Source organism: Myxocyprinus asiaticus, chromosome 29 (assembly GCF_019703515.2).
Source record: "Myxocyprinus asiaticus isolate MX2 ecotype Aquarium Trade chromosome 29, UBuf_Myxa_2, whole genome shotgun sequence".
Lineage (NCBI taxonomy): Eukaryota > Metazoa > Chordata > Actinopteri > Cypriniformes > Catostomidae > Myxocyprinus > Myxocyprinus asiaticus.
Window position 1 is genome coordinate 42,405,646 of NC_059372.1, and position 12,875 is coordinate 42,418,520.

At 39.2% G+C, this 12,875-nt stretch overlaps 1 protein-coding gene across 3 annotated transcripts in view; it reads right to left on the reverse strand.

Annotated features, from left to right (window-relative positions):
• Positions 1–9,594: 9,594 nt before the first annotated feature.
• LOC127419779 (nuclear receptor coactivator 6-like) overlaps positions 9,595–12,875 on the reverse strand; it is a 44,311-nt gene continuing 41,030 nt past the window's right edge. For all 3 annotated transcript variants that reach the window (XM_051661498.1, XM_051661497.1, XM_051661499.1), the window contains 4 exons: positions 11,418–11,448; positions 10,994–11,035; positions 10,503–10,648; positions 9,595–10,071 (listed from right to left, as the gene is read on the reverse strand). In XM_051661498.1, coding sequence (XP_051517458.1) covers positions 10,019–10,071; positions 10,503–10,648; positions 10,994–11,035; positions 11,418–11,448 — 272 coding nt within the window. In that variant the 3' untranslated portion in view covers positions 9,595–10,018. The remainder of the gene's footprint in view (positions 10,072–10,502; positions 10,649–10,993; positions 11,036–11,417; positions 11,449–12,875) is intronic.

The window sequence follows — 12,875 nt, forward strand, 5'->3', positions numbered from 1 at the left end:
CAATGCACACAGACTGAAGTAGTTTAAGTCTTTGGTTCTTTTAATTGTGATGATTTTGGCTCACATTTAACAAAAACCCACCAATTCACAATCTCAAAAAATTAGAATATGGTAACATGCCAATCAACTAATCAACTCAAAACACCTGCAAAGGTTTCCTGAGCCTTCAAAATGGTCTCTCAGTTTGGTTCACTAGGCTACACAATCATGGGAAAGACTGCTGATCTGACAGTTGTCCAGAAGACAATCATTGACACCCTTCACAAGGAGGGTAAGCCACAAACATTCATTGCCAAAGAAGCTGGCTGTTCACAGAGTGCTGTATCCAAGCATGTTAACAGAAAGTTGAGTGGAAGGAAAAAGTGTTGAAGAAAAAGATGCACAACCAACCGAGAGAACCGCAGCCTTATGAGGATTGTCAAGCAAAATCGATTCAAGAATTTGGGTGAACTTCACAAGGAATGGACTGAGGCTGGGGTCAAGGCATCAAGAGCCACCACACACAGACGTGTCAAGGAATTTGGCTTCAGTTGTCGTATTCCTCTTGTTAAGCCACTCCTGAACCACAGACAACATCAGAGGCGTCTTACCTGGGCTAAGGAGAAGAACTGGACTGTTACCCAGTGGTCCAAAGTCCTCTTTTCAGATGAGAGCAAGTTTTGTATTTCATTTGGAAACCAAGGTCCTAGAGTCTGGAGGAAGGGTGGAGAAGCTCATAGCCCAAGTTGCTTGAAGTCCAGTGTTAAGTTTCCACAGACTGTGATGATTTGGGGTGCAATGTCATCTGCTGGTGTTGGTCCATTGTGTTTTTTGAAAACCAAAGTCACTGCACCCGTTTACCAAGAAATTTTGGAGCACTTCATGCTTCCTTCTGCTGACCAGCTTTTTAAAGATGCTGATTTCATTTTCCAGCAGGATTTGGCACCTGCTCACACTGCCAAAAGCACCAAAAGTTGGTTAAATGACCATGGTGTTGGTGTGCTTGACTGGCCAGCAAACTCACCAGACCTGAACCCCATAGAGAATCTATGGGGTATTGTCAAGAGGAAAATGAGAAACAAGAGACCAAAAAATGCAGATGAGCTGAAGGCCACTGTCAAAGAAACCTGGGCTTCCATACCACCTCGGCAGTGCCACAAACTGATCACCTCCATGCCACGCCGAATTGAGGCAGTAATTAAAGCAAAAGGAGCCCCTACCAAATATTGAGTACATATACAGTAAATGAACATACCAGAAGGCCAACAATTCACTAAAAATGTTTTTTTTATTGGTCTTATGATGTATTCTAATTTTTTGAGATAGTGAATTGGTGGGTTTTTGTTAAATGTGAGCCAAAATCATCACAATTAAAAGAACCAAAGACTTAAACTACTTCAGTCTGTGTGCATTGAATTTATTTAATACATGAGTTTCACAATTTGAGTTGAATTACTGAAATAAATGAACTTTTCCACCACATTCTAATATATTGAGATGCACCTGTACTAGGCTATTTTACAACTTGTTCTACATCTACATGTTCAGTTGGTGTCATCTACTTGCCAGGCTGAATCCCAGGACCAGTGTTCATCCCAGAAGTTTCTCTGGCTTTGCTCACCATCTTTCATCATGATTTGCTTGATGAAGCTCAGTGGTAGGTTCACACACCACTTGGAGGGCAGACGCATCTTTATTTCAGAGATCAGAGGCAAATTAACCACCAGACAACAAACGCCATCTATGCCAAAACATAAGCTCAGAAGAGACTCAAACGTACCTCTACACAACAGCCACGACAAATAACTCTGCATAGATTGTGAACAAACAACATCATGTCAAACACAGGTGAGTTTCATCATAAACTGACTCAAAGAAATACATTATTTTACCTGCTGCAATTTAAAATTAAAATACTTTTAACAACTGAAAGATTCACTTGGTAATGGTGATTTTTTTTATTTTTCAATTAACAATTTTTATTGATTCCAATGACAAATCCAATAAACATAACAGGAAACATGGAATCACATTACATAAACCTAAACCCTTCCCACCGAACATTCCAATCCCCCACCCAACACAAACACACACACCCCAGTGGCCTGACATCAAACCAATAATGACACACAAAATAAACAATAAATCAACAGACAAGAAATAAGAAAAAACAAAAAAACAATAAGAACACATATACACATTCAATATTACCCATCTCCCTCCGCCGTCTCCCCCTGAGAGCCCTCCACAAAATCCAAATACCTACCCATTTTTTATGGCACCACTCCAAAAACGAGGGCGCTCCAGCTGATTTCCATCCCCTAAGGATGACTTGCCTTCCGATCATGACACCAGCCAGGACCCAACTCTTCATGAACCCATCTCCTACATCAATGACCGTCCCAACACCTAGAACACAGAGCCTGGGTCAAAATGAATCCTGACCAGCCAACACCTCACAAATAAAATTCTGAACCCTCAACCAAAAATCTTGAATCTTTACACACCCCCAAAAAGCATGGGTTATGTCCCCATCTTCTGATTGGCATCGCCAGCAGGTGGGTGTGTCTTTGAGACCAAGTCTATACAATCTAGAGGGGGTCCAATAGAATCGATGTAAAATCTTAAATTGCATCAGACGCACCCCTGCATCTCTCGATGTAGACTTGATGTTTTTAGAATCCTAGCCCACACTCCCTCCTCCAATACCAAATTTAAATCTTTCTCACTTACCCTCTTAAGAGAAGTTGAAGCTATGTCACCCAGACTCTGAATTAACAGGGAGTAATACACTGATGCCTCATGACCTTTTCCAAAAGCAGTAATCACCACTTCCAGAGTATCTGCTGCTTTATGGGGGTGTGTGCTACTCCCAAAAACAAGGTGGCGCAGCTGTAAATACCTGTAGAATTGTGACCTGGGAATCCCAAAATGTTGAATCAAATTTTCAAAAGATCTCAAAACTCCACTCTCATACAGGTCACCAAGTATATTAACCCCCCTCATAATCCAGCCTGTCCAGCAGAAAGGGGACTTAGTAATACATAGTTTAGGGTTCAGCCATATGCTCGAGTCTACGTTTAAATAAATGTCCGAATTAAACACTCTGGACACTTTTGATAATACCGAGTGCAAATGCAAGATAACGGGGTGGAACTTAACTTTTCCAATTAGTTTGACAGAAAGGCTTTGCAATGGCAAAATAGGGGCAAGAACTTCCTGTCCAATACAAAACCAGGGAGGGGCTCTCTCAGGTGGAAGTGACCAATGAAGCCAAGTGTCTGAGAATGCATAATAATAAAACAAAATCTTGGGTAGGCCTAGCCCACTTTTGTCAATCGGCCTATGTAACTTATTGAAATGTAATCTGGGATGTTTACCATTCCAAATGAAGGACTTCGCTATGCTATCAAATTGCTTGAAATAAGAAAGAGGGACATATATAGGGAGAGATTGTAGCAGGTAATTGAATTTTGGAATAAAATTAATTTTAATAACATTAACCTTCCCAATCATAGATAAAGGTAATGAAGCCCATCTGCCCACATCGCTTGAAAAACTTTTTTATTAAAGGGTCAAAATTAACTCTAAATAATCACACAAATTTGTTGGGAATAAAATACCCAAATACTTAATGCCCTGTTTGGGCCACTGGAAGGCACCCGGCTGAAAAGCCGTTACTGGATAGTACGCTTGGATCTTAGTACTTTTTAAGAATCAGACTGATCCGAGCTTGTGTCATGGCTGGCAGAAGCTTTCCATTCTTTAATGATTCCATTTAAACTTCTACCAAAAGTGGAGCCAGTTCTGTAGCATAAGATCTAAAAAAATTCAGCAGCAAAGCCGTCTGGCCCCAAAGTCTTGCCTGTAGGCAAGGCCATAATTACCTCGCCAAGCTCCTCCAAGGTTATCTCAGAATCAAGATAATTTTTTTGCTCAGACATCAGTTTAGAAAGTTCTAATGGTTCCACAAAGTTTCTAATATCTTCATCAGTAGACGATCATCAGTATTTCAATCGGGTCAAGTCTCTGAGACCATTAGACGACATTTGGAGCTTCAGCTCTGCCTCGGCACTTTTAATATTCCCTTCCAATTTCACGAGTTCTTGTGCTTTGGATTTTTTGGTGAATGAGGCATACTGTATGATCCGGCCCCTAAGAACTGCCTTAAGTACCTCCCAAGCCACGTCCACAGATGATACTGAGGATTAGTTGGTCTCCTTATAGACACTGATTTCAGTCTTAGCATTTGTTGGAATTCAGGATTTTGCAAAAGGGATACATTAAAACGCCAACTACATGATTTCTTTTTCTCCGTATATGGCAACACCTCTGAACACACCAGGGCGTGATCTGAGACTAAAATATTTCCAATTGAGCAATTAACAACAGATGAAATGAGGGACTTAGATATAATTTTTTTTTTTTTTAGAAATCATCTTCTCAGTTTACTCTATTCTAGAGTAAATCTTATGGACTGATGTATAGTCCCTACCAGATGGGATCAAAAGTCTCCAAATATCTGTAAGACCAAGATTTTTACACATCCTGCGAAGCATCAATGTTGCTCTAGGGGGCTTGCACACTTTTGCTTCACTATGATCAAGTCTAATAATTTATAATTATAATAATTATTATTTATTTATCACACATTATACATTTACAGTGAAATTCTTTTTTTTCACATATCCCAGCTAAGCTGGGGTCAGAGTGCAGGGTCAGCCATGTTACAGTGCCCCTGGAGCAGATAGGGTCAAGGGCCTTGCTCAAGGGCCCAACAGTGGCATCTTGGCAGTGTTGGGGCTTGAACCCCCAACCTTCTGAGCAGTAACCCAGAGCCTTAACCACTGAGCCACCACTGCCCCCACTCTGCTTCCAATATTATATCATGAGGGGTGTCAGCGGCTTGCAACATCCATTCAAGAGCTATAAAAAAAGCCCTGATTATCCACGTTAGGTGCAGAAATATTAGCCAAAATAAGACTTTGCCCCTGAATTTCAGCTAAAACAATAATGACTCTTCCTAATTTATCTTTACTCTGTTTGAGACATTTGAATTGTAGATGTTTACTTATCAGTGTAATGACTCCCCTGCTCTTACTTGAGACAGCACTATAAAAAAAATGCCCACTCCATATCTTTCCAAATTTTTCCGCTTCCTGCAGAGAAAGGTGCGTTTCTTGAAGAAACACTATATCATATTGCTTATGCTTAAGAAGAGAAATAACCTTCTTTTATGGGGTGCCCCAACCCATTCACATTCCACGTGGAGAGAGACAATACACTCATTTTAACATTTGACATTTAGACATATAAGAAAAAATTGATTGTGTGTCAAAAACAAGATTATAAAGACCACATTCCAACATTGGTGTGACCATTAAAACCCAAACGTCCCCCGGAACAAAAGAAAAAAGAAAAACGCCAACTGGCGTCCATCCCTCCAAACTCAAACAGTCCATGTACACCTATGAGGACCCCCATGACAACTTTACCATTGGATTGTTCAAGTCCAGTGTTTCTATACAAATTTTTGTGAGATAGAATTACACAGCAAAAGATAATCTATAAAACAAACTCCAGCCAATAGGCGGAACAAACTCAAAGAGCATGTAAATTCATCCACAAAACTGTCCTGAAGGTGTGCCACTCTGCTAAATTTACTCCAGTCACTAGGCAGAACCAGCACCAAAAAAACGCTCAGTTTCCTCAAACAGTCAAGTGAATGATCAGTGAGGCAGTCCACTCGGCTGCAACGTATCACAAAATGATTCTCTATTTGGCCGGTAATATCAGTGCAACAGCGACGTTCTGTTGATGTAAAAGTTTCGCTCTTGTCAAATTCGCAAAGTCTGGGAACAAGAAAATGCTGTGATTTTTCCAAGAAAGCCTTCCTTTACTGCTCACCTCACGTAACACAAGATCTTTATAGGATCTCTGCGCCGGAACCCTGTGAGCTCACTCGATTTCCAGCTTATGGCCTGTTATGTTGAGCAGATTCGGAAGGAGCCTATCCACGAATTTGACCATATCCCGACCCTTTTCGACCTCAGGAATTCCGACAATACGGACGTTATTCTGCCGGCTACGGTGCTCCATGTCCTCCAACTTCTCCCAGACACGCTCCAAATCCACCTTGGTTTCTAGCGGATTAGCAGATAATTCCGTCTCCGATGACTCCAGATAATCGATCCGTTAATCGATCCTAGACCTTTTTTATTTTATTTACTAATTTATTTACCTATATGACCTTGAGCTTGAAAATTGACTTTTTTGACTTTTCTTATGAATATTCTCTCAAATACTGAACCAATCCTCATAAATTATATACCGTTTGAAAGCTTCAAGTCAAAAATCAAACTGTGATGACCATTTAAAAAAAATTAAAACCAAATGAAATTAAAAGTATAAACACTAGATGGCTGCAGAGAGCTACTTATTTATCCCTGGTTGATGAGAAGATGCTTTTTTTTTTCTCCCCTTTTTCAACACAATTTGGAATGCCCAATTCCCAATGCGCTCTAAGTCCTTGTGGTGACATAGTGACTTGCCTCAATCCGGGTGGCGGAGGACAAATCGCAGATGCCTCCATGTCTGAGACCGTCAATCCACACATCTTATCACATGGCTTGTTGAGCATGTTACTACAGAGACATAGCACGTGCGGAGGCTTCACGCTATTCTCCACAGCATCCATGCACAACTCACCACACACCCCACTGAGAGCAAACCACATTATAGCGACCACAAGGAGGTTACCCCATGTGACTCTACCCTCCCTAGCAACCGGGCCAATTTGGTTACTTAGGAGACCTGGCTGAATTCACTCAGCACACCCTGGATTCAAACTCGTGACTCCAGTAGTGGTAGTCAGCGTCTTTACTCGCTGAGCTACCCAGGCACCCTGAGAAGATGATGTCTAGATTTTGTCACAAGTTCTGCATTTAGATATATATTTCAACATTATCAAAGACTACTTTTTCAAAGTTTAGCATTTTGTTTGAGGTAATTTTCTGTCCGTTTTTGCTTACCTTAAGTGAGTAAAATAACAATAACCTAGTATATCCCTGGTTGTGACAAGTTGAATGTGTGTGTGTTCAGCATTGTAGGTGTGTTATGGTCTCACCAATTCATTTTGGTGTGTGTGTGTTCTGCATTGTGGCTGATTTTGTTTTATTTTTTACAAATAATAAATAAAATTGTTTTATAGTCTGACCAGTTAAGTTTTGTGTGTGTGTTTTGCACTCTTCTTTTTTTCTCCCCAATTTGTAATGCCTGATTCCCAATGCGCTCTAAGTCCTTGTGGTGGCATAGTGACATTATAGTGACCACTAGGAGGTTACCCCATGTGACTCTACCCTCCCTGGCAACCAGGCCAGTTTGGTTGCTTAGCAGACCTGGCTGGAGTCACTCAACACACCCTGGAATCGAACTTGTGACTTCAGGGGTGGTAGTCAGTGTCTTTACTCGCTGTGCTACCCAGGCCCCCTGTGTTTTGCACTCTTGATGTTTGGTAGTTTCACCCCTTCATGTCTGTGTTTTTTCTGCATTGTGGCTGTTTTTTAGATTTTATATAATAAATAATGAAAAAAAGAATCTGTGATTTTTAGCATTTCCCATCCATTTCCTATGGCAGTCACTTTTGACCGTTCTACCACTTAGACTGATCAAATCAACTCCAGTTTCTTTGTGTGTTCAAATATCAAATGGACTACAAGTCACCAAGTCTCGTACCCATCAGATAAAGGAAACCAGTTTTATTGAAGAAACAAAATTTATTTTGGTCAAAAATGACCGAACAGTGCATGAGGGTTAAGCAAATCGGTTTGTTTTACTAAACTGATTAAAAAAGTGATTATACGGTTTGTTTTAGTCATCCCATGGAAATGTTTCCTGAAGTGATGCAGTATTTTATTTTTCATCTTTGTAATGAAATAATTGGTTAAATATTAAATATATAGTTTCTAATGTTAAAACCTTCCATTTCCAGTGTAATGAATCAAATGGAGCAACATTATTTGTGATTTTTAAAGGAATATTCCAGGTTCAAAGTTAAGCTCAATCCACAGCATCTGCGGCATAATACTGATTACCACAAAAATACATTTTGACTTGCCCCTCCTTTTCTTTAAAAAATGCAAAAATCTAGGTTACAGTGAAGAATTTACAATGGAAACGAATTGGGCCAATCCTTTACATTAAAATACTATTTCAAAAGTATTTCCACAAGACATAATATATGTGTTAACATGATTTTAGTGTGATAAAATCACTTCTTCTGTGTAAAGCTAATTTTACAACTTCGTTGCCATGGTGATGTAATGTCAACAATCCCTAAAACAATTGTTTTAACAGAAGAATAGAACTTATTCACAGTATCACCATCTTTGATTTTTGACGTGTATGAAAACGAGGCTGTGAAGGACAGTCTTACCTTTCTTCAATGACATCCACTGTATAAAGCTACTCAATCACAACTTTTCCACAACTCATGTTTTCTTTGAGTTTTGTCAACTTAAATTGTTTGAAAATATGTTTTGTTTTTAATGTTTTGTCAATGGAATGACCCAAAACACTTTAACAGTTCAGCCTATTTAAGAGATTGTCCATCTATCTCTCACAGCCTCATTGTCATTCCTGTCAAAAATGAGATGGCAAGGGGGCCTGGGTAGCTCAGCAAGTAAAGACACCGACTTCCACACCTTGAGTTGTGAGTTCAAATCAAGGGTGTGCTGAGTGACTCCAGACAAGTCTCCTAAGCAACTAAATTGGGCTGGTTGCTAGTGAGGGTAGTCACATGGGGTAACCTCCTCGCGGTCGCTATAATGTGGTTCGCTCCCGGTGGGGTGCATGTTGAGTTGTGCGTGGATGATGTGGAGAATAGTGTGAAGCCTCCACATGCGCTATGTCTCCATGGTAATGCGCTCAACAAGCCACATGATGTGCAGATTTACGGTCTCAGACACAGAAGCAACTGAGATTAGTCCTCCACCACCCAGATTGAGGTGAGTCACTACACCACCACAAGGACTTAGAGCGCATTGGGAATTGGGCATTCCAAATTGGGGAGAAAAAGGGAGAAATTTCTTTTTTTTTTAAAGATGGCACTGTTGTGAAAAAGTGCTTTTATAAAATTATAAGCTTCACATTTCTGCCTTTAAACCCTCCAAAAATGGGCCCTATTCACTTCTATTGTAAATGCCATCACTGTAACATTGATTTTTGCTTTCTTATTTTAAAGACATTTTTTTTGTTGTTGTGATCAACATGCCACAAATGCTGTCAACTGAGCTTAACTTGTATTGAACCTGGAATATTTCTTGAACTGCCAAGACATTTTTCATAAAATCAGATTAAATGTAAAATGCCCATTTTTATTTCAGAGATAAGTGGACACCATCTGCCAAATTAAGTGCATAATATGAGGTTATGTGACAAAGTTGTAACCTACTACTGTTTGAAATGTTTATCCTTTGCATTTCACACTGCTTCGCATACTTTTTTTGCATAGTATAATAGTATGCTTTATATATGCTAATATACCATTTCGACCCCACTTCCGGTCAAAATATTAGCTCAAATTTGTGGATATACAAAAACAAGTCAAACACACACTTGTAAAAATAGTTTAATGCATGTGATCCGGGGGATAAAAGGGTGAATGCAGGTGTTGGCAGTATTGAAACGCACAGTTAATTCATGATATACTTCATGTAAAAATTCTGATCCTGTCACAATATTATAAAGTGATACTACAGACATGATTCTGTTCTTAGTCTGCATCACGATTAATCCAGAATTGATCAATATTATTAATAATAAAAAGTCACACCAAAACAATGACATACCAACAAATCATACACAATTCTAAACATGATATCATCTAGTAGCCAGGGTCAAAATACAGTATTATGATTAAAAAAAAAAAAAAAAATTCTGTACATGGTTATCTTGCTCAAAACAAGGAAAAACAGCAGATAAAACAAGTTCAGAGAAAAAAGAAATTATGTACAATTCACAGGTTTACTCAGTGTCATGATTACTTTGACTTCCTTCGTTTCGCCTGGGTGGGACTGGCTCCAGTGTTTGATTCTTGAAAGACAAAGGAGAAGGAAAAGGTCAGTTAGCCATCAAAAATGTCATCTTGTTCTCAGCATTTGTTTGGTGTATTTCCACATCATTAAACATAAGACTTTTACTGACATATAGTCCACAGCTATTCATTCAATTTAGCTGGTAAATCTATCTAAGGTAGACTCAGGGGCTGTTCGCACAGGACACGTACCTTTTAGATTAGACTTGAATTCTAAAGGCTAGGGTATCATTTGTTCTACCACGTGCCGTTCCAACTTTTGCGCAAGCTCAAGCACTCAAAGTATTCTCTTAAACGCAAGCCCATATGGACGTGTTTGACGCAGGTCTTCAGTACAGTCAACAGCAGCTGCACACAAACAGTGCATGCACTATGCACAAGACATAGGAGCACGCAGAAAACCGAAGTATACTTGGGCCTTAACCCGCACCTTTTCCTGTGTTAGATGAGGCTGACCCTGGCCTTGCAGCCCTCTTTCTCTGGCCATTGTCGGATGCTTCCTCCTCAGGTTCCTTGTCTGTTCGTGAACTCCTTCGACTAGGACCTTTTGCCTTCTCAGCATTGGCCCTTGTATCCCTGGAAAAACGAGAGGGTCGATGAGGATGAGGAATAAAGCAAAAATGATCTTAGAGAGCAATCGTACAGTCAGTTTGTATACTATAGACACTAATGCCTATATGGCCCTATATGGCACATTCTACTCTTCATTGGGTTTTGGAAATTAACTGAATGGTCAATGGTCTTAACAATGAAGTAATTTACCACATCTGGCCCCTGTACTACTGAGGAATTCCAACTTGCTGTTTTTCCTCATCTACCACAGATAACGTCTGTCTTGTTCATGACCATATTTACCAAGACAGCTACGCTGCCCCGTGCACGTACAGTTGCAGGGAATCTACAGGTTTGGTATATACATACCTTGGGGCTAAGTTGACGGGCGTCTTTCTTTTCTTTGCCCATCTGTTATAGAAGTGGAAAAACAGCGGTAAACTGCTTTGATGCTGAACAACAATATTTTTTTCTCCTTCCCCAAATTTGTGCAAAAGAATGACTTCATTAATCATTCCATGATTATTAATGTTTTCATGTGGTGAGCTTATTCAGTTAAGCCAATGAAATTACTTTTCTTTTTTTTTTTTTTACTTACACACTGAATCAACAATGATCAAAGAATATTCAAGTTAAGATTTGGTTAAAGAACAACTTTTTTTTAATTTGATTTTTTTATGCAACACACAAATGCAGCACACACACACAAAAAAAAAAGACGGTAAGAGATCAGACAGTCTCCACAACTTATGTTTGTAGCACATTGATGAAGTAACAAGAGTTACTGTCTTACCCTTGTTCTGTTGCGATGGTAAACCCTTGTCCTGTAAACACAGAAACAAATTAAATTACTTGTTTTTCATGCATACTTGACTCTGTTACAAGTTTACACACCTTTGTGACAAATACTGCTCGTGCATTGTCTTCCTTTGTCTTTTTTCACTTTGTCAGCTTCAGGCTACATTCCTCTGAGTCAATCTGGCACAATTTTAAAGCTGAGCCAAAAAAACTGGTTCGGTCTACAAGAAATGTTTTGGCTTGAGGACTGGTTCAAAAGCCAGAAACACTTTACTCAAGTGTGTACGCAGATGCAAGCACTTGGCCAACACATGCTGAACATGCTTAACGTGTGGCAATTCAAACCTCAGTACTCGAGGGGGTGACTGAAAAGTGGAGGTTACATTGAAAAGTCTGTGTCATTAAACTGGATGTGTTACTATTCAGGTTTATTGGTATATTGAATTCAACATACTTGCTCAGCAATATTCTTTGCAAACTGTTGCCAGGGTTGCAGCAGAGTTACATTTAAGACTTTTTAAGACCTTTTATAAGACCTGGACTAATAAAATTAAAACTGTATGTCCATACAGAACAAACCCACACAAACTCAAAATAAATAATGTATCACAGATTCTTTAACTTAAACAGGAGCTCAATTGGTTTTTACATCTGCAAATTTAAAACAACCTTAAATATACTTTTGTTATACCATTTAAGATATTTTAACATTAATACTTTTTAAGGACCTGCGGGAACCCTGGTTGCTCCACCATGACAGAAGCGCTATAGCGCCCCTTGTGGCAACATTGAGAATACAATGCGTACTTGTGCTATGAACTGCTGTCTGACACAGTTTGAAACGCAATGCAATCGCAATCACAAAATCGAGCTTGCATAGCTATTAGGGATGTGCAAATCTTCCAATTTCCATAATCAAGACAGTCTGTTTTTTTTAATTATAATAATGTATAATTGGGATATGTTATGGTCACATGACCCCGATCAGACACGTTTCGGGATACATGACACTAAGCACATCACTTCAACACGGTAATAACTAGGGGTGTGACGATACACTTAGCTCACGAGACAATACGATACTGGGTTCATGAGAACGAGATGATATTTTAACACTATATACACTACCGGTCAAAAGTTTTGAAACACTTCCTCATTCTTTATTATAATTTTTTTTTCTTCACATTTTAGAATAATAGTAAAGTCATCAAAACTATGGAATAACATAAATGGAACTATGGGAATTATGTTGTGACTAAACAAAATCCAAAATAAATCAAAACTGTGTTATATTTTAGCATCTTCAAAGTAGTCACCCTTTGCCTAGAATTTGCAGACATGTACTCTTGACATTTTCTCAACCAACTTCTTGAGGTATCACCCTGGGATGCTTTTTAAACAGTACTGAAGGAGTTCCCATCTATGTTGGGCACTTATTGACTGCTTTTCTTTA